This window comes from Canis lupus, chromosome 5, assembly GCF_048164855.1.
Source record: "Canis lupus baileyi chromosome 5, mCanLup2.hap1, whole genome shotgun sequence".
Lineage (NCBI taxonomy): Eukaryota > Metazoa > Chordata > Mammalia > Carnivora > Canidae > Canis > Canis lupus.
This window is the reverse complement of record NC_132842.1, coordinates 18,968,303-18,993,789: the sequence shown is the minus strand read 5'-3', so window position 1 is coordinate 18,993,789 and position 25,487 is coordinate 18,968,303. Positions and strand designations below refer to the sequence as shown.

At 36.4% G+C, this 25,487-nt stretch overlaps 1 protein-coding gene across 4 annotated transcripts in view; it reads left to right on the top strand.

Moving 5' to 3' along the window:
* Nucleotides 1-21,233, top strand: part of ARL5B (ARF like GTPase 5B) — a 35,769-nt gene extending 14,536 nt beyond the window's left edge. For all 4 annotated transcript variants that reach the window (XM_072825642.1, XM_072825643.1, XM_072825641.1 and 1 more), the window contains exons 2-6: nt 6,048-6,108; nt 7,676-7,823; nt 11,009-11,092; nt 12,959-13,110; nt 14,791-21,233. In XM_072825642.1, the coding sequence (XP_072681743.1) occupies nt 6,048-6,108; nt 7,676-7,823; nt 11,009-11,092; nt 12,959-13,110; nt 14,791-14,839 (494 nt within the window). In that variant the 3' untranslated portion in view covers nt 14,840-21,233. The remainder of the gene's footprint in view (nt 1-6,047; nt 6,109-7,675; nt 7,824-11,008; nt 11,093-12,958; nt 13,111-14,790) is intronic.
* Nucleotides 21,234-25,487: the final 4,254 nt, after the last annotated feature.

Genomic DNA, 25,487 nt, shown 5'->3' with positions numbered 1-25,487 from the left:
TAATCACAAATATTAAAGTCAGGTGTAAAATGAACTCAAGAAATGTTGAATTGTTGAATCATTAGATTTACATAGCTACTCTTAACAAAATTTAGGCATCCGGGAATATGGGAGCTGAGGTGGGAGTAGAGGGAGACTGAATAATTTGGAAGGGAAGTTAATACTTTATAGCAAAAAAGAAAAACAAATGCTGGCTCTCACCAATGTTTACTAGAATAAATAACTTCATAGAACTTTAATTTCTTTTTTTTTTTAAAGATTTTATTTATTTATTCATGATAGTCACACAGAGAGAGAGACAGAGAGGCAGAGACACAGACAGAGGGAGAAGCAGGCTCCATGCAGTGAGCCCGACGTGGGATTCGATCCTGGGTCTCCAGGATCGCGCCCCGGGCCAAAGGCAGGCGCCAAACCGCTGCGCCACCCAGGGATCCCTAATTTCTTATCTGTAACCTAAGGAAGAAGGCTCAGGTCAGTAGTGTCTTTTTGGAGACCTTGGTTCCTCAGAAATGCCTTTATAGGTGAGCCATTTGTAGGTTAAGAGGTGGAAGAAAGGGAATAGATCTCCAGTTCTGCAGTCTGTTTTATGATTCTATGAGCAATGTAAGGATATTTTTTTTTATTATCTTTTTTTTTTTTTTTCCAAAAGCCATATTTCCTTGGGTGCTCCTCATTGCTATACAGGCCATCTGGCCTTCAGGTCTCAGATTGTGACAGCATATCTTCTGACTTTTTTTTTTTAATATAGATTTTTTTTTAAAGATTTTATTTATTTATTCATAGAGACAGAGAGAGAGAGAGGCAGAGACACAGGCAGAGGGAGAAGCAGGCATCATACAGAGAGCCTGACGCGGGACTTGATCCAGGGTCTCCAGGATCATGCCCTGGGCTGCAGGCGGCGCTAAACCGCTGCGCCACCGGGGCTGCCCTCTTCTGACTTTTTAATACCTACTCTTTGTAACGATGCAGATTCATTTTCTGTATATTCGATATCCTAAATTTGCTGAATCACCATATTTGGCAAAGGACATTTTTATTTGTTTAGTTATGAAGTTGTTTGCATACTCTGTGCTCATATAAGGCTTTTATAATATATCTAGAAGGTAGCAATCCCTATTTCATCCTATCTTCTGGGCTTGCATATACTTAAGATTAAAAGTCGATCATTTTATCACATTTCAGCAATACCCAGTTTTAACATAACAAATGTTAACATACTGTTTTCTGCTTTATTAGCACTGCCAATATTTAGTGATTCTCTAATTTTTTTCTTACGTTTGTCTATTTGAATTATTTGGTGTTCTATATAATAACTACAGGGATTCCTGGGTGGCTCAGTGGTTGAGTGCTGCTTTTGGCTCAGGACGTGATCCCGGGATCCAGGATCAAGTCCCACATCGGGCTCCCTGCATGGAGCCTGCTTCTCCCTCTGCCTTGTCTCTGCCTCTCTCTCTGTGTCTGTCTCTCATGAATATATAAATAAAACTTTAAAAAAAAACTACAATTTTTCATTTGGTATCTATACTAAAACTAGAAATTGAATTTAGTAAATCATTTTCATTTGGTAAAGGGAAAAAGGTTTTCTTTGACTTTTTCTTCCACTTATTTTTTTGAAGTTCCTTTTTCCATCATTTTTCTTTTTAGCCATCTTTTATCTGTGTTTGTCTACAAGCAAGTGCTCTTACTAATTTTCTTTTGAAGCCTCATTCTGTATAGGCTTTACATCTTTATGCCTTGCTTACAAAATAGTATGAGCCAACTTTTAAGGACATCCAAGAGAACAAATACCATAGCCACGCATGCAGGGAAACTTTTGTGTAAACATTTGATCAAAATTAAACAAAAGCTCTGCAATTGGACCTTCATTTAGTTTAAATAAACATGATTTGTGTTGACTCTGGAGATGCATGGATTAGCTAAGTAATACTGGAAGTGTGCTTCTCTCAGACCTCTGTTGTGGGAAGAGCTACAACTTGGTCTCTTGGAAGAGAATTCTGGTGAAATATGATGGCAAGGTGACTGTCACACATTCGAAAAACATTTGGATGCAGGGCACCCAGCTGGCACAGTCAGTAGAGCCTAGGACTCTTGATCTCAGGGTTGTGAGATCCAACCCCACACTGGATGTAGAGATTACTTAAAAACAAAATCTTTAAACAAACAAACCAACTATTTGGACTCATTGGAACTCTCGATAGTTGTGGTAGTGTCTTAACTCAAACTTACTTGGCTATCAAAGTTTTTAAGTTGTCCATACTGCACCTCCAACCTACACATTTCTAGCCCCAAACGTAGGCAGCTTCTACTCTGTAACAACATACTGATTTTAATAATGCCACTGAAAAACAATAAAGAAGGTAAAGTTCTATAATTACATTTGCAGAATTTGTTCTAAGTAAGGAATTTTATAATTATACCCATGTTCACAGTTTTCCCTGTTTAAGGTTACATAAGAATTGACTGTGTCTCAGTCTACCAACTAAATATGTCATTTTTGTAGAGAGTAGTTGGAGGAGTTAGAAGAACATGTAGCTTACATATATACATGTTAAAGATGGGTTGAAGTTGTAAAAATATGCAGTTGTATAGTTTTCTCCTCACAACTTCAGACATTTCAGTGGGTCTGTAAGCAAAAGTGATGTTAAATGACTAATGTTCATCTGATTGGCAGCAGTGCAAAGTCTGACCTTTAGGCTAGATTCTTTCTCACCTTAACTGAGACTGAATTGTACTATAATGATATATTTTGGAAGGTTTTTTTTTTTTTTTTTTTTTTTAACCAACTAGGTAAACATAAAGATTATTGTTGGGCAATAAGAAATGGTACAAATTTACAAGCATCCTTTTATATCTACTTTCGTTAGCTATGACGGGAAGGAAACTATTTTATCATGACTACAGGTAATCACTAACAGTTATATAGTTTAGTTGATATTTTTCTGTTTCAATACATAAACTAAGATTTGCATGTGGCCTGTTGATTACACCCAACCAAAAGGACAGCAGTACAGAACAGGCACCGTGAGTCGCGTGTTTAATACCAAGCAGTGTCCTATACCACCACATGAATTTATACCTTATTAATCTAGATACCACTTGTGGACATTTAAAGCAACACGTTAATTTCCTTTTCTGCTTACAACAAGAGTATGTGTCATTGTCCATGTTTTTCTCATTTGTCCCTTGAAGAGGTAAAAACTTGACTGACTGGCATTTGGGAACTCAAGTTTTGGGTCATCAGCACACTTCAGGGGCAGCTAGGGACTAGAGGGATTCAAAGGAGGACAGGCATTACCATTATGCTGCAGAGTACAAACAGCTTTAATTTTGTACTTGCTTTTTTAGTAAATTCCCTTTGATTTTGATTTCCCTCTTGTACAAATGATGTTAGAGATTTTTTCCCCCAAGGAAAAAATTTAAAATAAACTTTGTTACTTCATGCTTTTAAAAATCATTTAGCTCTTTTCTGTTGATGACGCTTTGATATACAGACTCAGGTTGTTGGTAATCATATCAGAAGATAGACCTCGGCTTAATGGAAGGATTGATGCTAACACCTTCATTGTAATACAGAGTTGAAATTGTGTGTTTGGTTTTAGTTGCAAGAATTCCCTATCCCTGAGAGAAAAAAGGAATCTGCAAAAGACCTTAAGTTAATCACACAGTTGAAACTGTAATGAAACACATACTGTGTCCGCCTTTAGGGTTTGTCTGTCACCCCTGGCTTAGTTTGAACTAAGCACCAGGCTTTCAAAACGATGCATTATTTATGAGTTTTGCCATCATATGCTGCTGATAGTGTTGATCATCCTCATAATACAAAATGTGAAGCAGGGAACAGGACTTTTAGAAGATGGCCCTGGGTGTTGGTTTACTTCATTTGCCTCAACGGTGAGCCACCTGGTACTACCTTCTGTTCCCCTCTCCTGGCAGAAGTATCTGCCCCCCAAGATTAGCTTACTTCCAGACTAGTGGCTTTATTTTCACTCCTGCAGGGACCCCGTGGTCTCCAGATGCTGACAGGTGGTTTCCAGCTGTCACCAAAATTTAGAATGCTTAGTCTTGCACTGATAAGAGGGTTCTCATTCTTGAACCTTAAGGGTGAAAGATTGGGCGACCCAAAGATTGCCTCTGTTAGAAGTTAGGGAGTATGAGCCAAAAGAGTCAAAAAAGAAGGATTATAGTGAGTTATATAATAAGCAAACAAGTTTTGCCTTGTTTTGTTTTTTACAAAGCCGCTTCTGCCATAGTGAAAAAAGGCTGTTCAGAGCCTCATGTCATTTGTACAGCAATATTATAGGCATTATTTACAGTGTTCAAGTCATTATAAGGCGCAAACATGGTTTGTCACCTAACACCTTGTCTGAATTATGGCCCCCCTTTTTGACTCATGCAGTATTAACACTTTAGAATAGGAATACGAGATGATATTTGATTAGATGTATAATCACAATTTTGACATTCACAGGTTAACAAGAGAAGCAGGGTTCCGATATGAAGTAACGTCAAATCGCTGACTAAAAACAAATTGTGTTGTGGTTCTTTTGGAGGTTCACTAGCTTTTTAAGCATTCTGTCCTGAGGAAGAGAGGTATCTTTAATATATCCTGTAAAGGTTAAAATCGAGAAGATTCTAGAGTGTTTTCTCCTCTGTTCAAAGGAGGTTTCATAGTTTGTACCACTTAACAGAATAACTCGGTGGGCTTTCAGATCTGTGAAGCAAGTGATTTATTCTGTGCATAGCACCAGAAAGAGAAGACTGAAGAAGTTTTTGTTGTATAAAGAGTAGAAACCATATCTGCTCAAAAGAATTGTAAAATCCAGGGGCCCCTGGGTGGGTCAGCTGGTTAAGCATCTGCCTTCAGCTCAGGTCATGATTTCATGGTCTTGGAATCGAGTCCCTTGTGGGGCTCCTTGCTCAGTGGGAATTCTGCTTCTCCATCTGCACTCCCCCCATTGCGCTCTTATGTGTGTGTGTGCACGCCCTTTCTCCCTCCCTCTCTCTCTCTCTCTCTCTCTCTCTCTCAAATAAAATCTTAAGAAAGAGACTTGTGAAATCCAGATTGAAAAAGTATTGTGGACTAAGTAATTGCTTATGTATCTATAAATTAGTGGAAGGGATGAGAGACAGTATGTGTGTCTTGTTGGTGACAGGGAAACCTTTTCAATTTTATGTTTTTAATTGGATTTCTTCATGAAAGGAAATAAAGAATCTTGGTTATATGTATGTGGGAGTACTTCCAGGTGTAAAAACAACTTGATAAAAAGCTAATTTGATTAGAAGAGATGACAAACAGATGTGTAAAACAATTTTTTTTTATAATTTTTTTTTTATTTATTTATGATAGTCACACACACAGAGAGAGAGAGAGAGAGGCAGAGACACAGGCAGAGGGAGAAGCAGGCTCCATGCACCGGGAGCCTGATGTGGGACTCGATCCCCGATCTCCAGGATCGCGCCCTGGGCCAAAGGCAGGCGCTAAACCGCTGCGCCACCCAGGGATCCCCTGGGTAAAACAATTTTTAAAAAGATTTTACTTATTTATTTGGAGGGGATAGCTGCAGAGGAGCAGAGGGAAAGGGAAAAGCAGACTCTGCTCTGAGCGTGGAGCCCAGTGCAGGACTGGATCTCACTACCCTGAGATCAGGACCTGAAGCCCAAATCAAGAGGCAGAGAGGCTTAACTGACTCAACTACCCAGTGCCCCAAAACAGTTTTTTTAAACTTGCATTTTAGGTCATAATGCCTTGTCAGGATCAGAATTGGTGCTTTTCGTATTATAAGTGAGCCAGTTCTATTGTACTTCCCTCCTACCCAAAGCTCACATTCTTGTGTAAGACAGCCAGGTGAAGAACATCATACCAGAATGCCTCATTTAATACAGGTGGTCTTGACACCATGAAGTTCTTTTTACTCTGTTTTAACATTCCAGTAATAAGTATCCAGTGAATGGTTCTCATTAGAAAGCTAACTAATAATCAGTGTTGAAAGCATGTAATTGCAGTACGCAGTAGTGATAAATGTTTATGGTTTGTTTTCTTTTTGTAGAACACAAAGTAATTATAGTGGGACTGGATAATGCAGGGAAAACTACCATTCTTTACCAATTGTAAGTATATTTGTTTTCTTAAACAGTTTTCATCATTTTAGTTATTGGAATGAGTTTTGTGTAATTATTAAGGTACCATAATGGAAAAGCTTCAGCATATGGTTTTGTATTTTATCAAACACAAAATTTGTTTAACAAGTGAATAAAACTGCTGTATGTTTGCTAAAGCCTTCGCAAACACTCATCTTTTTCTGGCCTTGAAAGAATTAATAGTAAGCTAAAATAAATAAACCACATATAATGGTGCTGGAGTGAGGTGATAAAGTGCATTTCACTTCATTCTTCCCGCTCTGTGCTTCGTTCACGTCAATAGATGGATATCTCTAGGAAGCCTGTTGCTACTCATGACCAATAGCTCTGAATTGTTGAACAAAAGCCAGACTTGTCAAATCAAAAGAAATGAAGATCACCCCTGAAAGTACTGCTTTTTTAGCTTCCAGCAGGGAAAGGTTTGAGACTTCCAGAGAACTACATTAATACTTGAGGAAATTTTAACAGCCCATCAATCCACTTGTCAAAGTAGCTCCCATTATCCTTTCAGTGTTTATGAAACGATCCACATTACGCAGAGGAAATGGATCTGTGTCCCAAGCATTTTAACAAGTAGTTATTAGATACAGTGCACAGTTGTATGGCTCTTATCTCTTTCCACCTCATCCTAAGTGTATCAGCTGACAGCTCTCCAGAAATACTTTACTTATGCAATGTCTAATGTATTTTTCAGCTACTTTGCTAAACTCTTAACTCTCGCTTGTTGTTTTAGAGGCGAATAACTACTTGTTTTACTTTAAAACATTCATTCATTGGCTGTTATGTATTTTCCTAAGACTTCACCTTTAAACATCAGATGTAAACATTTCAGAAACCTGTCAGTTGTTGAAATAATTTTCCACAGTTTCAAAAATATACATAAAACCCAAGAGACAGTGCAATTGTAGGCTTCTTCCAACACAGTACCGGCTTATTATAGGCAAATATGTATTTATTGAATGAATTAATTCATGTATTTTAACCAATAATTATGATTATGTAGTTATGAGCATTGGTGTTCTAAATACATTTATAGTTATTTTCATTTGCCTATAGCCCTATCTTTTTAAGGGTGTAGTTTAGGTTGATAGGCCTGAGTCTCAATTTTCTCACGTAGTCAGTCTTAAAAATTATACATAGTCTTCTCTTCAGTGGTTTCTACTTGCACATATTGATGTCACAGTCACCTGGAAACTTGCTCTTTCAAGAGGGAGCACTGGTTCTGCTCTGATAACAGGGCATGTTGGGATTGGAATTTTGGCCACAGAAATACAAACTCACACCACGGTGTTCCCTTCTCTCCAGATCAAGCTTTCAGTTTATTCCACTGAAAGAAAAACACAAAGTCTTCCTTCAGGAGTTGTCCTTTATCTAGGTATTTGTTTGTACAAGTGTTCTATAAGGTTCTACTTTTGATGCTAATGATTACCATCATTGATGCAAATAAGGAAGGGTGATTGATACTAAAAATATAGGGATGAAATTTCCTTCAGATTCTCAAGATTTACAAAAGATTTTTTATGGTGTCTTTTGACAGCTTAATGAATGAAGTAGTTCATACATCTCCAACCATAGGAAGCAATGTTGAAGAAATAGTTGTGAAGAACACTCATTTTCTGATGTGGGATATTGGTGGTCAAGAATCACTGCGGTCATCCTGGAACACGTATTACTCAAACACTGAGGTATACTAAGCTGTCTTCTGAATTTTAATAAAAAGAACCAAAGAATAAACCCAGAAAATAGATAGGCTGTACATAAAGATGTATTGACAGTTGCTTTTCAATAAGATCATTTTCTGTAAGGAATTTGAGGTTTTTAAATAGAAGAGAAAAGGCAAGTAGAAAGAGTGATGCCCAGTATTTGCTGTATGCTTATTATATATAGGGCAGATTCTCAGTTCATCATCACGGTAATCCTGTAACATGTCTACTGTTGGAGAAAGCAGAGAGTGGAATCAGTTAGATTACCTGTTCCAAGATCTCACAACTTTATGAGGCTCTGGTTAGGGGAGAAATAAAATATTTTAAGCCTAATTTAATACAAGATTTCCAAAATTCAAATTTTTGGTGAGATCGTATTTGTTTTTTAAAAATGGATTTACAGCCCCCACCCTCAGCCAAATTCTCTGTCAGTTATTTCATTATTTTACTACTTTAGAGCCATCCTGGGAAACAGTCTAGATGAGTTTCTGTTTTTGTTTTTATATCTTGTTAGAGGCAGATTTTTTTTTAAACCAGTGCAGTACTATTAAGGGATTTATCTTTGAGTATACTAATATACAATTGCATACATAATTTCTCTTTACAAACAGGTACATCTAACCTATTATTTTTTCTAAAATGAAGCCTATTAAAAATTGGGTGTTTTTTTAAGGGAGTGTGGGGAGATGCAAGGAAGTTTTGGTGAATAGGTTTGTTTTTTTAGTATAAATCCTTGGGATTTATGTTGCAATCACATGAGTATCTACATAGATATATGCAGTTCAGTTTATGACTGTCAAAACCAAATGGCGTATCATAGATCTTTAGCAGTTGTGGTAGCACTTAATTATTTTTTTTATTTGCAGGGAAAGATAAGTTGGTAAGCAAATATGATTATAGATAGGTTAGCTTCATATGTACTTCTATCATAAAAAAACATTCTGAAACTAAAACATGTTAGAAAGTCTTTTAGCATGACTACAGTTGCTCCTTGAACAACGCAAGGGTTAGGGACAGTGACCCCCCCTCCCTTCACAGTCCAAAGTCCACATATAACTTGACTTCCTCAAAAACTTGACTGATGGCCTCCTGTTGACCAGAAGCCCTACTGATGACATAAAATGTGGATTAATATATATTTCATATGTTGTATGGGTTATATACTGTAGTCTGACAATAAAGTAAGCTAGAGAAAAGAATGTTACTAAGAAAATCATAAAGGGAAAATACATTTACAGCACTGACTGCATAGTTAAAAAAAAATCACATTTAAGGGGACCTGCTCAGCTCAAAGCAGAGCTGATCACCTGTATTTAAACAGCACAGCCTTTGCAAAACTCGCAAGTACTGCAGGTGTGAGACAGAAGAGCCATCAGTTCTGATGAGTAGGTTAGAGTTGATTCTCGCTGATCAACATATTTATAGCGTTGCAAAATGGTAGTGAGGTTGCAGAAACTCAAGAAGACTTAGCATGGGTCCAAAAAGAAATATGTTATTAATGACCCCATTTGCATGAACTTTTTCTTTTTTTAATAAGCTCTTTTATAAGAATTTCAAAATTGCTACAAAGACCCTTTGGCCTTTACTGCAGGATCCCAGCACAGCACCTGGCATCTGCAAATCTTAGTGCCACGTAGGGAATCTGGTCTCTGTGGTATTTCCCTGATGGTTTTTGCACCCTCATCAGCTTCTTAAATTCCTTATCCTGACGAGTCCTCCAGAAGCCTAAGGTCTCCATTGTAATGCAGGGAGTTGAGCTGCTGGTGAATTCCTGACACACTCCTCTCATCAGAGTCACTTACCTTTATTCTGTCCCTGATACTTTGCCGGTTTCTTCCATTTCTTTCTTCCAGTCTCTTCTCTTTTATCCCCTTTGAACAAGCCCTGCCCAGTTTATATGCAGATCACTCTAGTTATCTCTTTGTCTAGTTGTAAGGTCTTCTGAACAATCTGCTGTCACCCTCCCTCTATTGATTCTTTTTTTTTTTTTTTAAAGATTTTATTTATTCATGAGAGACACACACACACACAGAGAGAGAGAGAGAGGGAGGCAGAGACACAGGCAGAGGGAGAAGCAGGCTCCATGCAGGGAGCCCCGACGTGGGATCCACGTGTACTTGATCCCGGGTCTCCAGGATCACACCCTGGGCTGAAGGCGGCGCTAAACCACCGAGCCACCAGAGCTGCCCTCTCTATTGATTCTTCATCACTGTTATAACGTTCAGCATCTCTTAATCTCACTTTTTCTTCTAAAATACTAATGTAGGGGCCCTTTGCACTGTATCTTCTTACTTTCCTTACCAAAGATCTTTTTATTTTTAATGTATAAGACCCATCTTTTACATACACACCTTTATCAACAGCTTCCTCTAATCCTGTTGATGTCTCTGCTTTAACTCCATCTGCATCCCCTCTAGTGCATTAATTCCTAAGTAGGGGATCCCTGGGTGGCGCAGCGGTTTGGCGCCTGCCTTTGGCCCAGGGCGCGATCCTGGAGACGCGGGATCGAATCCCACATCGGGCTCCCGGTGCATGGAGCCTGCTCCTCCCTCTGCCTGTGTCTCTGCCTCTCTCTCTCTCTCTCTGTGACTATCATAAAAAAAAAAAAAAAAAAAAATTAAAAAAAAAATTTCCTAAGTAGGCATGTTTCTATTTAGCACATTTTATCTAGGGCTTTTATTGTTGGTTTTGTTATGTTAAAATGTCTTGTTCATTAGTTGGGGTTTTTTTTTTTTTAATGTGTTTCTCTTTTTCAGGCTAACTTGTGTGCTCCTTTTTATTAGGCAAGAGATTGTGAAACATAAATAATTACTGATTGCTTATGTGAGCAATTATAGAGTACTTTCAAGTTTTAGTGAAAGTTACTTAAATTACTGTGACTTTCTCTTCGAAAATTATTACCTGTTTAAAAATAAATCTTAGTGTACAGAGTATTATGTATGAAGACATAACCTTTTTAAAATAAACTATGGGCATAATTTTTATCTGTTGAAATTATGAGTCATTAACATTTGGATTTTACAGTATAATTTAAACTATGATGAAAAAGCAGTAGACCATTTTATGGTAATGTCATGTAAAGAAAGTATTCTCACTTTCTTTGAGAGTAGTTTTACAGAAAACTTCAAGATTTCATTCAATTTTCTTTCTTTTTAATTTTCTTCTAGTTCATCATTCTTGTTGTTGATAGCATTGACAGGGAACGACTAGCCATTACAAAAGAAGAATTGTACAGAATGTTGGCTCATGAGGTAAATTTTTAAAGCAAATGTAAACCATGGAGTAAGGTATCTGTATAATGGTTGTGATTTTCTACAAAGATTATGGGCTTTGCTGTTGGTTATTTCATCATTAACAAAATTTTATATTTTGATGAAAGTCTTAAAGTTTCATTACATTTTCAAACTTGAAGAAGCTCAACACATTAATTTGTAGACTATTACTGTTATTGGCACGACTTTTCAAAGTTAAAACCACTTATTCATGCCTTAAAGAGTCTGATAAAGCAAGAAAAAGGAAAACTTAAGTTTTCGGTTTAACTGAAAATTCTTTATTTTTAAAATTTTTTAAAGATTTTATTTATTTACTAGAGACACAGAGAGAGAGGCAGAGACACAGGCAGAGGGAGAAGCAGGCTCCATGCGGGGAGCCCGATGTGGGCAATCCTGGGTCTCCAGGATCATGCCCTGGGCTGAAGGTGGCGCTAAACTGCTGAGCCACCCAGGCTGCCCCTATAACTGAAAATTCTTCAGTGAATGATCTGAGATCACTTAATTCTATTTCAGATGCACAAAAGACTTAGATAATAAAACACACTTGTCCACCCACCATTCAGTGTAAGATATTAAATATCCTATGTGACCTTCCCAATCCCATTTCCTTCCTTTCTTTCAAAGAATTCTGAAAGAATTACATTATCCTAAAAGTGTTGATTACTAAACCTATGTATATTTTTGATACTTTCTCTACTTTTTTGTCAGTTGACAAAATATTATGTTCATAAACTCTTATATAATGATACAGATTTTTTTTTTTCCCGGTAACTCAGTTTTGGTGTTTTTTGTTTTTTGTTTTGTTTTGTTTAGCATAACATTATGATTATCCACGTCAGTACATACAACTTTAGTTCATTCCTTTAAAAAAACCATCTAGTGTTCTATTGTATAAATATACCACAGTTGATTTGTTCTTTTTTTTAATCTGTTCTTTTTAATCTTTTTAATTTTTTAATTTTTATAATAAATTTTATTAATAATTTAATAAAAATTAATAATTTTTAAAATTTTAATAATCTTTTTAATTTTTTTAATCTGACGTTTAGGTTATTTCTAGTATTTTGATCGTATGAACAGTTCTGTGGTGAATATTAATGAATGCTGTTAGTTTACACCAATATTAATGAGTAAAATAAATATTCCTCATCCTCACCCTCAGTCCTCTTTTTTAAATTTGGAGAAATTCTGTAGTATTTGGTAACATAATACCATATTTTCCCGTCAGAGTATTGCTCCTATAGTTTTAAATCAGTGTTTAAGATGCATGTTTATTTTAGTTTGACCCCTTTGGCCCAAAAGTATAAAAAAAACTTTTGATAATCTGGCTTATGTTAGTAAGGCCATTTTGTTAGAGTTAATCATGAAGTCATTATTATTTGAGAAAATTTATTTTCATTTCAATATAATTTTTATTTATTATTTTTATAGATTTTATTTGAGAGAGAAAACAAGTGGGGAGGAGAGGCAAAGGGAGGAGAAGAAAGCAGGGAGCCCCACATGGGGCTCAGTCCTAGGACCCCAGGATCATGACTTGAGCCAAAAGCAGACACTTAACCAACTGAGCCATCAAGGAACCCCCCCCCTTTTTTTTTTTAATAAGCTCTAGGCTCAACATGGGGCTTGAACTCAGAACCCTGTGATCAAGAGTTGTGTATTCTACGAACTGAGCCAGCCAGGCATCTCTCAAAAAAAAATTTTAACTAAATATTACTGCCTAATCATTTTAAAGTAGAGGGATTTCAGTGTAACTGTCCAGTTGAGCATATCTGACCTTTTTTGCTTGATTAGTTTAATTTGGATTGTGATATTTCATGTATTAGAAATATTTCATATTGATTGCAGGATTTACGGAAGGCTGCAGTCCTAATCTTTGCAAATAAACAGGATATGAAAGGGTGCATGACAGCAGCTGAAATCTCTAAATACCTCACCCTTAGTTCAATTAAGGATCATCCGTGGCACATTCAGTCCTGCTGTGCTTTAACAGGAGAAGGGTAAGTGCTACATGATATGAGGGGAAGTATGACTTCAAATTTCTGTCAACTTTTCTTTGATCCTGTTCCCTTTTTTGCTCTTAAAGATAGTTTTTTTTGTATTTCAGTTTTATAAGGTAGAAATAATTTTAGTCTGTTACTGTTAAATTACAGCTCAGCAGAGTAACACACATTTTTGGTAACTTTTAATGTAAACAAAATGTTTTACCAGAAAAAGTCAATAACAAATGTTTGGATTAAGTTGTCACAATTTTATTTATTTATTTTTATTTTATTTTATTTATTTTTAATTTTTATTTATTTATGATAGTCACAGAGAGAGCGAGAGAGAGAGGCAGAGACACAGGCAGAGGGAGAAGCAGGCTCCATGCACCGGGAGCCCGATGTGGGATTCCATCCCGGGTCTGCAGGATCGCGCCCTGGGCCAAAGGCAGACGCCAAACCGCTGCGCCACCCAGGGATCATTCATTCATTCATTCATTTATTTATTTATTTATTTATGAATGATTGTACTTATTCATTCACAAGAGACACAGGCAGAGGGAAGAGAAGTAGGCTCCATGCAAGGAGCCCCATGTGGGACTCAGTACCGGGAATCCAGGATCACACCCTGAGCCAAAGGCAGACACTCAACCGCTGAGCTACCCAGGCATCCCACAATCCAGATTTTTAGTTGCTGTTCATTTCTTGCTTTTGTCCTTAGTAACTGGGGGAAAAACTATAATGTTGCCTGAATTAAAGTGGATGCTTCAAAGAAATTTCACATTTTCGGTAAAGGCTTAATTAAGCATGAGCTTTCAACTTTTCACAAGAGTACATCTCCTTTCTTATCAAGAGTCCTTTCACGGGATATACTTTGTGAGAGTCAACATTTGAGACAAATGCTTCCTTTTTTTTTTTTTTTTTTTTTTTTTTAAAGATTTTATTTATTTATTCATGAGAGAGGCAGAGACATAGGGAAGCAGGCTCCATGCAAGGAGCCCAATGCGGGACTCAATCCCGGGACTCTAGGATCAGGCCCTGGGCCAAAGGCAGGCATTAAACCACTGAGCCATCCAGGGATCCCGAGACAAATGCTTCCTAATAGTGTATTCTTCTTTCCTAAGAACTTAAGTTTGGATAGAGTAGGCTAAAGAGAACCTCGTGTGTTATATGTGACTTATCTAGTCGATTTCCAGGAGTTTATTTATCCTCTAATCAACTTGACCTTCTTAGTTATGCTATTAGAAATAGCTTATTAGTAATAGCCTATTAGTAATATGATGGCTGGATGTAGATTTTTTTTTTTTTTTTTTTTTTTACCTATCCTTAAGGATTCCATTCTGTAGAATTTCAGAGGGTATGAAGTTCCTATTGCCTTTCTATACTGGCTTCAGTTTTAACCTTAAAGGAAGGCGGAAGGGAAGTATTTGCAATCTTGCTGGTAAAACTGCCAAAGTGGTTATCTTCAAGATGAGACTGAAACCATTGCCCAGTTACTCAGCTAATCTGATTAACATCTCTTGTCTAAGTGAATCATCCTCTTCAAAATTCCACTTCTTGTAGCATTACCTACATATTTCACTTACCTGTATAAATAATTATCGTAATACCGACTTTTGGGTAAGACTTAAAAAATAGTAAGTATGCTTTCAATGATAAATACTTCCATTTTGAAAATACTTCTATCTTTTGTTTCAGATTATGCCAAGGTCTAGAGTGGATGACCTCCCGAATTGGTGTGAGATAACTTTTTGCTTGAAAAGAGACTGCTCTATTTATTCTGTGACATGAACATTTTCCTAGTACCTTTGGCTGCTAAGGCAGCAGCATGTTTAATTTATAACAACACAAACCTCTATGAGCAACACTTGAATCAAGTGCAGCTGAACTGGAACATAAAAGATTTTTTTCTTAACTTTTTTTTAATGCACTAATCTTCAGTTGGATGAACATAATGTATAACTATGTTTTCAGCAACATAATTCTTCTGACTGCTGATCTAATTATTCAATGACTGCCTTGTAAGAAATGTTTGTCATATGTTTAATGTTTTCTGAAGTATTGTAATAACTTTAATGACCAACTTCTTTCATTTCTTGACCACCCCCTTTCCCTACCAGATAATTACTGGCTTGACAGAGTAGTAGTGGAAATCATCGGGTACTGCTTGCAAACTTAACCAGCACTAAATATTTGCTCCCTCTTCAGACCACTTGTCTTTTGGATAGAACTTATAAAGAAAAAAATCTGCCCAAAAGATACATATATATATACATAAGGAAGATTAACCATCTATGAGAACTGCCCTTAAGTTAATTTCTCCCATATTATTACAGTCATGAAATAATTTTAAGTCACTATTAGCATGGAAATTAAGTAGGCTGTTTTATCTTAAAGAATTAAATTCACGTTTCTGCCTCCAACATGAGATTAGTTTTGATCAAACACTAACCAAGGAAAAATATATGAAAGCCCAACTTCAATAGTAATATTTTGGATAAATCTGATAAATCTGATACTTTTAAAATGTCACATTATTCAACACATACATTAACTATCAGAAATTATTGAAGCATACCAGCACTAATACCAAAACAAGACACTCAGCATATATTTTACTATCAATTATAAGCAACTTTATTATCAGCAAAAAGTTCAGCTATTCCATTTGCAAAGGAGAGCACATCTGCTTTCGGGAATAGCTAAAGCAGAAGTATAAACATTTCATTTCTTAAAATTTTGAAATTGTGTCTGAATTTGAATAGTGTTTCTACCACCAGCAGTATATTACTTAGAAAACCATATGGCTTTCCTTAAATCTATCTGAGGTTATAGTGTGATAAGTTTAAAACAGTTGCCATCTTTCTAGAACATGATGTTCTAAAGTCTTTTGCTGGGTTACAGGACACTGCTGAGTTTAATCCAAGCTTTTACAGTATTACTAGGAGACTGAATGTTAACACTAACATCTTGAAAAATAAGAAAAAGTCATAATCTATCAAAAGTTTACTACATATCATTAAAAGTTTTCAAGGCAGTTGTCTAATATGAACAGTACTCTAAATAGTGCATTGTTAAGAGGGAGGACAAGTATTATATTTTTGATCCTCTATTTCAAGTGTGATTTTGCCATAACGAAAGCTATAAAATGCATAGAGAATAATACTTCATTTTTGCAGTATTTTTTTAAATTTGGGTCAAAAATAGGAATCAGTGTTCTTAAGAGTATCTAAAATACCTGTTCAGAAGTGGTATTTTAATTTTAATATTTTTTATTGTAAATTGGTTTTACTTTTGCTCTGTTTTCAAGTATACTTGATTTATTATATTTAGTCTAATTTAGTTGAATGTGGTAATATTTTCTTTCTATTTAGTGGTAGCACACCCCAGAACTGAAAAATGGCCAGAGAAAAGCTTTCTGGACTTTGGGAACTAGTGGTTTATTAACCTTGTTTTGAACCTTTTTTTTAGTGATTCTGTACCAGGTAGAGGGTAAATTTTGTTTTTAATAAAATCCATAGTCTAGAACATGAGAGAAGAGCAAACGTAAATCAATATGGATGCTTTGTGGTATGTGTTTGGGGACCGAGCAGGAGGAATTATGAAGGTACCATTTACCTAAAGCACACTTTGCCAGATTTCTATCTTGGTCATAGAGTTTAGCCATAAATACTGAGAATAATTCTCTTCATCCTGAGAAAATATACTTAATACTCCTGTATCCATTCTTATTATGAAATGTATCTTTTATCTAATAAGATTGGCTGGCTCAATTTTCTTCTATCAAATTATGCAGTTATTTTTTATATTACCACATCAGCATTATATTAAAAGTGTTTTTAATGGTTGTATTTTGTCAGACAACTACTAGTATAGATTCAAGTTTGCTATTTAATTTTTTAAAATACAATTTATTTTCTAAATTTTTTTAAAAAGCATTTTGTTAGTTTGGAATTAGAAATGATTTATGTTAGCAGTGTTGAAAATGAAATCGATATCCCACTAGTTTTTGTGGCAATAATTGGGAAAGTTCAAATAGAAATTCATGTTAAGACTTTTAAAAAGTGTTTTTATAGGTTTTCATTAATGTTTTCCTGTTACAGTGATATGAAAACTGATTATCCTTTACTCCAAGAGAATGTTTTATTTGACCCAAGCAAGTATGTAATACTAAAGGATTGATTCTGACATTCATTGTCAATCAACTGTAAGATACTGTCTGGTGAAAAATGTAAATTTGTAATTAGTGCCTTTCTACACATTTTGAGATGAGTTCTCAATTTTGTACTATACCTGTTCTATAGAGGTCAGATTAGCAGCTGAGTAACAAGACAATTAAATAATTCGAAATTCACCCTCCCCACCACCCTTTCAGTTGCCTAGCAAAGTTTCTAGTAAGTAGTGGAAAGCAAGGGACCCACCTACATTACTTTTTGGAGATTATTTTAGATTTTACTTTTATTTGAAAGATGAAGAAAGTTTAACAAATCTTTTAATATTTTATTAGAACTGAAATGTAACTGCCACCCAAACATGGCATTTTTCTTCATTTTGAGCATGTTGAATTCTTCATATTTAAACCCACTGTTCTTATTGCAGCCCATTTGGGAATTCTTAGAATTAACAGGTTCTTTTACATGGAAATATACTATATAATTTGTACTGTTAGTGTAATTTAACTCCTTAAAATCTGAAATAATATATGTATAATCTATTGGAAAACTGATAGTTTTAAATACATAATTTTTGCTTTTAGGTTCTGTTAGGTGTGCTTAAAGGTATAATTTTATTCTATATTAGAGGAAAGAGAATAAATTCAAGTTTTATTGTTAAAAATGATTTTTAAATGGGCACTATCCTTTGAGCCAAAGTCATTTTGATTAAGCATAAATTAACTTTTATTTTCTATAGCATAAAGAAGATATTTTCCTATGGAAACAGTGAGTGATGCAGGCAGTGCTGTAAAAATTCTCTGAAGAGCTATGGGGAATCAACAAAGCAAAGTAAATTTTAAAGAAAACAATAAATCTTTATATTTTTAAAAATCTTTTTGGTGTATCTTAGGACAGATTAGAAATGGAATTGTTTGTGACTATATCACTCATTTAATTCTTGACTATGTAAAACTATATCAGTAGAAAATGTAGTGGTATTATGCCTTTGGATAGGTAAATTCCATTGACATTCATCTTTGAAGACCAACTTCATGAGTCTAAACTTTTCATCTATGGCTTTGGATCCAAAATCTTTCATTTCCAGTTCAATTCTAAAGGATCTTTTCATATTTTGTTGGGATAAAGTCACTTCGAAATGCAGTCTGGTAACTTGTATTTGGTAGAACATTGTGCTGGCTGTCTTAAAGAAGTGGATTTGAATCTTAATATGGCCATTACTTATCTAGTTGACCTTAGACAGTTACTGTTCATGGCCTTTGTTTTCCCCATACTGAGAAACTTAGGCCAGCCAGAGCTCCATCATATCTTTTGGTTTTAAAATCCTGAACACTACATTAAATCAAGAAAAGCTAAAAATACTAGGAAAGGACATGTAATATGAAATTAAATTCACTTTTATCTGTTCTTTGATATCCATTTCATTATCATTTTGGTTAGTTGATGAATACAATCAGATAAGGAAACAAAGTATCAACTAGTAACTGCTACTTAGCTTCAATTGAGCTAAGAGCTAATGACAATGCAGAAAATAAGCCATATTACTAAGAAAATGATTGAAAGCTGCTGAAAAAACACCAGTGTTGTGTTTAAAATACTCTTTTCTAGAGAATATCTTGTTTCCTGGCTTTTACAAATTAGAAGTGGTCAGTTCATAGTATATTGGCTTTATTATTATTATTATTATTATTAATAAATTTATTTTTTATTGGTGTTCAATTTGAGTATATTGGCTTTCGATGCTACCCCAAACTCCAATTCTGTTGGACTTTCCAGTATTGAAATGACAGCGCAGCCAGGCTGTCACTATTTTACAAATGTCTAATTTTGAGAATAGTTTACATTCAAGGTTAGTTCCTTCAGTAATATTTCATCCTTACTCATTTAGCATTATTGTGAAGGCTGAAATCCAAGTCAGGTTCCCCAAAAGCATTTTTTTTAAGAGTTCTAGGTGGCCAAAATTGAATAGAAAAGGTCTATTTAAAAAAAAAAAAAATCAACTCCATTTTAAAGTAGAAAAGATATTGTGTTCAGCACATCCAAAATCAGTTTTAAATGCATATGATTGGGTAAAATTTGGGGAGAAGGTTAATTTCGAGGTATAGAGTCCTACTAGAAATGAATGTCAAAACAGTTGATTTAGTAAAGATAAACATGATGTAGAAAAATCTTCAGAAGGATATGAAGTAATAGAATATGTGAATGAAAACAGTGAGTATCCTCATTAAAGGCACTTAAAGTTACTAAGAAGAAAGTACAGTCTTACTGTAGTAGATATCTTACTTTTAAAGTGGCCAAAGGACCAAAGACTGATCAGGTTTTTTAGAATTTGTTAGTGTTGTCAGTCACATCTTTTTAATTAAACTGGTCATCTACATTGTCTCCTAGAAATGGAGAAATAAAATGTGCAATGCATATCTTTTGGAATAGATAACAAAGTTCTAGAAGAGTGGCAATGTTCTCTTGAACAAACTTGTAAAATTTCAATTAAAATGTTACCTCATTTTTCAATCCATAGGTGCTTTGCTCAAGCTTGTGGGATTTGCATCCATAAATACCCCCTTCACCCAAACTGTATTTGAAATATGCAAAATTCGCAACCAAGGGATAGCATTCCTTGGAGATTCTGTTTCATTTTATTCTTGTTTGCCACCAGCAGGACTAACCTGGTATAGCAGATTCACATACTGTCTTCATTAAAGCACACAGGCAAGTGCTCAGTCAGTACTTACTTAGTTTCATTAAAACCAAATCAGGGCAAGAGAAAACCCCAAAATTTGATTGATTATATTAACTGTGACTATATTTCATTCCATGTTGGGAAGATATCAAATGTTTCTCATCTGATCTTGGTTGTGTATGATTTATTTGCATATGTTGGCCCTATTTACAAGAGACTCTTAAACATTTTAATTCTTCTTATATTTTCCCTCAGGAAGTTCAGGGACTGGACAAGCCCCTCTTTTGTTCTCTTGGAGTAAACTGTTCAGTGTAGTTACGAAATTTTTAATTTCAATTTAAAAAAGTTTAGCTGCTATTTCATCAAAAGTGTGCATTTATAAAATGATGGTTATGATTTTTTCCGATTGTGTAATAGTTTAAAATTTTACCCTATTTATTGCACAGAGCATGGTTTAAAAAAAAAAAGACTAAAAGCAATTACAGCCTTGTCCCTGGATTTCTCCTAATCAGAATATAATGATTATAATCACACATTGCCATCTTTGTATAAATTGGTGCTTTAGAGCATTAAAGAGGAAACAGCAGGCCCTGTAAAATATACTTCTTGCCTCAGAATATAAAACTAAGTGTATTTATATTTATGTTCATTTCTTAAGGTTTAAATACAAACTCTTGTTATCCATCAAGTTTCAGGCTTTCTACAAAAACCATAACAATATCTTAGCTAATCAGCTTCATCAAAATAGATGGTGTCAATACGGGCAAAATTAGGAATTGGATCTCTCTGTGGGTCCCATGGTATTGCATAGAGGGGGGAAAAGAAGAATGTCTTTCACTCTACAAACTGCTTCTTAACCCCAACCAAGCAACTGAGATGTGTGCTATTGGTCTAATATATAGCATTAATAAAAGAGCAAACCAATAACTTAATGTGTTTACATCATCACTTCTTGAAAATGGATCAAAGCATGTTCTACTGAGGGTGGGACTGTTTAAAGATGTGTTTTAAATTTAATAGCTTCATTACTGTCATAAAATGCTTCTTTTATATGTTAAGTTTAGGTTGCTGGTACTCACAATTTTTTTTTATTTCTGCAATTACGTTTTAATGAGTTGCTTGCATGCCTACTCACCCAAGTGAAAAAGGATGCTGTTTGCTCTGGAATGTTCATCTTTTAGACAAGATTTGGCTCATTTACAATCATGGTGCAATACAGTGTAACATTCATTTGTTTTCAGTCAACAGTTTTATTTTTGTCATAATAAATAATTACTTTTCCAATATGACATGAACCCAGTGATTTCTTTTAAAGATAAAGGTCTGTTTTAACAGTCTTTTTGTTGCAAGTGATAGAAACCTACCTAAGCTAACAAAGCCATGGGAATTCATTACAGGGGTAAGGTCAAGTTGTGGGTGCTTAGGGAACCCAAGGTCAGCGATACAACTGGGTTTTTGGAACAGACCAGGACCAGAGACCCGGGCTCAGGGATAGCAAGGAGGAATCAGAAAGTTCTTTTTCTTACCCATCTCTTTTTCACCTGTTTCCTAGGAAGTCCACAGGGCAGATAATGTCCAAATCAAATAGCTCCTATAGTTTTATCTTTGTGCAAGTAAGAAGTCAGATCATCATTAGGTCCTAAGTTATGTTGTTGAAAACTGACCTCTGAGCTTTGGAGTCAAAAAAGAACATGAAGACAGAGTTTGGGACAAAGAGGAACAATAGTGATATAGGAAAAGGTGTCGGGGTTTGAAACCAATGGCCAACAAAGAATTCTTGAGATGTCTTTGGTGCAAAAAGATGGTTTTATTAAAAAGCCTGGGGATAAGACCCAGGGCAGAAAGCTGCCCTTGGGGCATGAGGAGCGGCCCATTATATACTTTCAAGCTGGGAGCGGGGATTAGAGATAGTGTAAACCTCCCAGGTAGTTTGGAAACAAGGTTTCCAGGCTCCAGAGGGGGCTAGCTATCTTGAGGAAAATGCCTCTAGTACTGTTTAGTAAAAACAGTCATGAGACCCTTGAGACGTATATCGGTAGATCATATGCTTGGGGAGTGATTGCCAACATGTATCGTGGGGAAATAAAGGAAGTCTCCAGAGGAACGTTTATATGTTAAAGTAGACTCCAAGGAGAGATCAAGCTAATAAAGTGGCCTCTTGATCCTAGCAAAGTATCAACATCAACATCGAGGCAGCTGAGTCCCTAGAAGAATGTCACTCTGCATGCCTCAAGGACTTGTCCAAGGAAACCTGCCGGTTCCCCACATCAAATAGCTTTATTGCTTCCCTGGGCAGAGGAGGCCTGCCAGAAGGAAGGGTCTGGGGGCTGTGAGAGGGAAATACAGGATCCAGCCAGTTTCAGTTTCGGCAGGAGTTGTGTCCCTGTTGCCAGGCTTGTTGGTCATGTGTTCAGAGCGGCATGGGGTTCCTGAAATAAAAGACCCAGAGGGGAGGAGGGGAGGTGTGCGGAAGAGGGAAAATTTACTTAGTTGAAAATCGAGCCTTGCAAAGAAAGGCATCAATACATTTTGATTGTTGTTCAGCTTTCTGCTTTTAATTGGTTTCAATTACAGTTTCATATTCCCCACTTACATTGTTCTTTTCCCTGCCGTGGGTCAGTTTCTCTTTTGGGTCCGAACAACTGTGGCCCTGCGGAAGGTCCACTGACCAGAGAAGGGGAATCCCTGGGCTGAGGACAGCAATCCAAGAGGCTGTGTGTGGTATGAAAAGAAAGATATCTGGTCTTTGAACCCTGGTCCTGAGACAAAGCTCCTCAAACCCTTGGAATTTCCTGGATGATTTGAGTGTTTTTTGTCATTCATGAGAAAGCTCTTTTGAGCTTACAGTAAATGAGGTGACTCAGGGTGGACCTATTATATATAGGCTCAGAGTGGAACTGGTCACCAGGAATACCAAATGGTTAGAAGATGGGAGCTTTCAGCTCTGCTTACCAGCCTCTGGAAGAGGAAGATGGAGGGGTGCTGCTGACGAAGCTCTGTGAAAGCTTTTTTTTTTTTTTTTTTTTTTTTTTTTTAAGATTTTTCTTTTTAAAGTAATCTCTACCTTGAGCATGGGCTCAAACTCACAACCCTGAGATCAAGTGTGGCATGCTCCACCAGCTGAGCCAGCCAGGCTCCCCTCTGAAAATTCTTGAACAAGATTGATAAGCTTCCCAATTAGTGAAAATATCTATATGCTGGGATGGTGATACACCCCAGTTCCATGGGAGCCCTTTCAGACTGTCCCCTCTGTACCTCTTCATCTGGTTGTTCTATATCCTTTATAGTAAACTGGTAAATATAAATAAATGTGGAGTTCTGTGGGCCACTCTGGCAGATTAATCAAACCCAAGAAAGGGATTGCAGGAACCTTCCAACTAGAGCCAGTCATAGACGAGGTGACAGTCCGGACATGGCATCTAAAGCAGGAGGGAAAAGTGCAGTTTTTTTTTAAACTATTTTTTAAAATTTTTATTTATTTATGATAGTCACACACAGAGAGAGGCAAGAGGGAGAAGCAGGCTCCATGCACCGGGAGCCTGACGTGGGATTCTATCCCGGGTCTCCAGGATCGCGCTCTGGGCCGAAGGCAGGCACCAAACCGCTGCACCACCCAGGGATCCCGAAAAGTGCAGTTTTGTGTGAGTGAGCCTCTCATCTGTGGGGCCTGCCCCGTTCTCCAAGTGCATAGTGTCAGAATTGAGCTAAGTTGTCAAACACCTAGTCTGTGTATGCTGAGAATTGGAGAATTGGTAGTATTGGAAAAACACACTGGAGTATCTCCTCCACTGTGAGGTGTATCTGAGATCTTCTACACATTGTGTATTCTTAAATGGTGTTCTTAAAAAAAAAAAGTTGACATAAAATCTAATATTGGATAAGATCATAAATTTTCATTATATTAATTAGATTCCTCAAAAGTAGTGACTTAACTCCCTCCATTTCTCAAAGACCTCTTTGAGAATGTGATGAAAGATAGCTACACAAAAATTACACATAGATACTGATGTGAAATCTTGGGATCTGGGAGCAAACGGCCAAGAAAGAATTTTTGAGACGTCTTCAGTGCAAAAAGTTTTATTAAAGCATGGGGACAGGACCCTTGGGCAGAAGGAGCTGCACTGGGGTTGTGAGGAGTGACCAATTCTATACTTTCAAGTTGCGGGGGAGGGGGTTAGGGGTAGCGTACATAAGTCTCTAAGGAATTTAGAAGCCAGGTTTGCAGGATCTTGAGGGGTTATTTACTACTGTCTAGTAAAACTTTAGTCATGAGACCCTTCAGATGTACATCAGTGGGCCATATGCTTGGAGGATGATTGCCAACATAGATGGTGGGGAGAGGGGAGGTAGAGATAAAGGAAATTTCCAAAGGGATTTTTTCTATGTTAAAGAAGACAGCATCCTGGAGGTCAGGCTAATGTCAAGCTAAGGTTGCCTTTTGCCTTTAGCAAAGTATTAGCATAGAACCAGTTGAGTTCCTGGAGGTAGGTCACCCTGCCTATCTTAAATACTTGTCAACGTGCGGCAAAGGAAATTTAATTTTTCTTTTGCCTTTGTTCTCCACACACAAAGTTACAAATTTTGTATAGGTTGGGAATGTCTAGTGCCTCAGTTTAAATAAGAGTTCACATAACTCCCTGTTAGGGGACATTCGCGTTGCTTCTAGTCTTTAGCTACAACAAATGAAGCTGTAAGACTGCTAGAACATTCATGTATAAGTCTCTGTGGAAACACTTGTTTTCATCTCTCTTTGGTAAGCCACAAAAACGAGGAATGGACTGGCAGGATCATATGGTAAGTAAGTGTACATTGAACTTTTCAGGAAACTGGCACATTTTTTTCAAAGTGATCCTCGCTTTGGTTACATTCCCACTCTTGGTATATGAGAGTCACAGTTCATTCATGCCAACAGTCGACCTGGTCACTGACTTTAGGCATTCTAAGTGTCTCACTGTGAGTTTAATTTGCATTTCCCTAATGACTACTGTTGAACATCGTTTCATGTGCGTGTTTGCCATCCTTATATCTTGGCGAAGTGTTTGTTCAAATCTTCAATTTTTAATTGGATTTTCTTATGACTGAGTTTCAAGAGTTGTTTAACTTGCCTATAAGCCATTTATTAGATATGTTATTTAAAGTTGTCTCCCGGGCGCGGTGGCCCAGCGGTTTAGCGCCGCCTGCAGCCCAGAGCATGATCCTGGAGACCCTGAATCGAGTCCCACATCAGGCTCTCTGTATGGTGCCTCCTCCTCCCTCTGCCTGTGTCTCTGCCTCTCTCTCTCTCTGTGTCTCTATGAATAAATAAATAAAAATCTTAAAAAAAAATAAAGTTAAAAAATAAAGCTTGCCTTTTCATCCTCTTAACAGCGCCTTTTAAAAAACATTCTGAAAAAATAAATAAATAAATAAATAAATAAATAAATAAATAAATAAATAAATAAATAAATAAAAAACATTCTGTTTTTAATGCTATTCCTCATTTATAGATGGCCAAATACAGGGGCACCGATAAGAGAGTTCTGGCTAACCAGATGGTTAAATTG